At 38.9% G+C, this 2089-nt stretch overlaps 1 protein-coding gene across 1 annotated transcript; it reads left to right on the forward strand.

Annotated features, from left to right (window-relative positions):
* The first annotated feature begins 363 nt into the window (after positions 1-363).
* Positions 364-1305, forward strand: LOC105884100 (olfactory receptor 4A15-like). The gene has a single exon (XM_012787812.1). The coding sequence runs from the start codon at positions 364-366 to the stop codon at positions 1303-1305; it is 942 nt and encodes a 313-aa protein (XP_012643266.1).
* Positions 1306-2089: the final 784 nt, after the last annotated feature.

Genomic DNA, 2089 nt, shown 5'->3' on the forward strand with positions numbered 1-2089 from the left:
AGAAATGTTCCAGAAAAAACATATCAAACATGCAGTCTTTCAGAGATACTCTGGAGTAAGTAGCTGTCTTGAATTCAGTAGATCATCTAACAGATAGCTGTGTTCCTATACACATTCCAGTTACAATGCTGAAGTCTCATGATTGTAGCTGAAGCAAGAAATTTGTGAAGATGAAGAGAGGAGTTGTCGAAGGACATGCCACACGCTTATTTTTAATTAGCTGCTCTGTGTGAGGTCCTGTGGGGAAAAAAGTGTCAACTAAGGCATTGCATTCTTGACATGGAGCTTGCGATCATCTCAAATTCATCATTGGCCCTTTTGTTTGCAGGCTCTGACACCTGAGTTAAATACCTTCAGAAGAACATGGAAAAGAGGAACAATGTGACAGAATTCGTCCTCCTGGGGCTCACACAGAACTCTGAGGGGCGGAAAGTTCTCTTTGTACTATTCTTACTCATCTACATCGTGACAATACTGGGCAACCTGCTCATCCTAGTGACCATCGTGGCCAGCCAGTCCCTAGGATCCCCCATGTACTTTTTTCTGGCTTATTTATCATTTATAGATACTGTCTATCCAACTGCCATTGCTCCCAAAATGATCACAGACTTGCTTTCGGAAAGAAAGACCATATCCTATCAGGCTTGCATGACTCAAGTTTTTCTAGATCATTTATTTGCTGGTGCTGAGGTCATTCTTTTGGTGGTGATGGCCTATGACCGCTACGTAGCCATCTGCAAACCTCTTCATTATTTGATCATCATGAATCGGCGGGTGTGTGTTCTCATGCTATTGCTGGCATGGATTGGGGGCTTTCTTCATTCATTAGTTCAATTTCTTTTTATTTATCAGCTCCCTTTCTGTGGCCCCAATGTCATTGACAACTTTGGTTGTGATATGTATCCCTTGTTGGAACTTGCTTGCACCGATACCCACCTAATTGGGCTTTCCATGATAGCTAATGGAGGAGCCATTTGCACTGTCACTTTCTTCATTCTCCTTCTTTCCTATGGGGTCATATTACACTCTCTGAAGGCTCAGAGTTTGGAAGGGAAACGCAAAGCCTTGTACACCTGTGCGTCCCACATCACTGTGGTCATTTTATTCTTTGTACCTTGTATCTTCCTATATGCAAGGCCCAATTCTACCCTTCCCATTGATAAATTCATGGCTGTGTTTTTAAGTTTCATAACTCCCATGCTGAACCCCTTAATCTACTCCCTGAGGAATGCAGAAATGAAAAACGCCATGAAGAAACTGTGGAGTAAAACAATGACCTTAGTTGGACGAGGTCTGTATCCCTAATGGCAGAACATGACATTCATTTTTTCACAGAAGCAAGGAATACTTTCACTATCAATGACTTCATTTTCTTATCATTCCTTTTTATTATTTAGCCTCTTTATATAGACTCACACAGCCTTATTAATTAATATTTATTGAATTGGAAAATGCTATGCCCCGTAGAGACCAAGAGAATTGCATTATAAAATTTGGTTTAATAAATGACTTATACTGTTTATGGAATCATACTGTGTTAAGATTCTTTTGTGTACAGCCATTTTTACATTTATTTCAAGTTCTTATTATTTAAAAAATAATATATATAAATTTTTCTTTTTCCTTGCAAAGAGCTGTAGTCTTAATGAATGGCACTCAAGACACTGAAAAGCCACATGAGGGAACTAACCAAGTAAATACCTTGTCATTCATTCCTTCCCTTCCTGATCATTAGCATTTACCTGTTGGCCAGAGGTAAGGCAATTGGTTGAAGGTGCCTGGGAAAATAGCCACCCTACGTGGAAAAGAGAGTAGATCCAAAGGAGTGAAAGAATTATATAGAATGCACTTTCCAAATATTTATTCAATTGTTTTGTAAGTAAGATGGTGAACACTCCTTGTTGGAGATACCTGGAAAATGGAAATCAGATGAAATAAGTAGAGTCTGCCAACTTATTTACTTACTTACTCAATATTTATTGAATACGTTGTAAGACACTGAACCAATTGCTGCACATAAAAAGGTGAACAAGACAGACACAGCCATGTTGTCTACACCTTATTTAAAGAGTACTTAAAAATCCATGAA

This window comes from Microcebus murinus, chromosome 4 (genome assembly GCF_040939455.1).
Source record: "Microcebus murinus isolate Inina chromosome 4, M.murinus_Inina_mat1.0, whole genome shotgun sequence".
Lineage (NCBI taxonomy): Eukaryota > Metazoa > Chordata > Mammalia > Primates > Cheirogaleidae > Microcebus > Microcebus murinus.

Excerpts from the sequence above, each read along its gene's own strand:
- LOC105884100 (XM_012787812.1), top strand. The coding sequence starts at position 364 with ATGGAAAAGAGGAACAATGTGACAGAATTCGTCCTCCTGGGGCTCACA.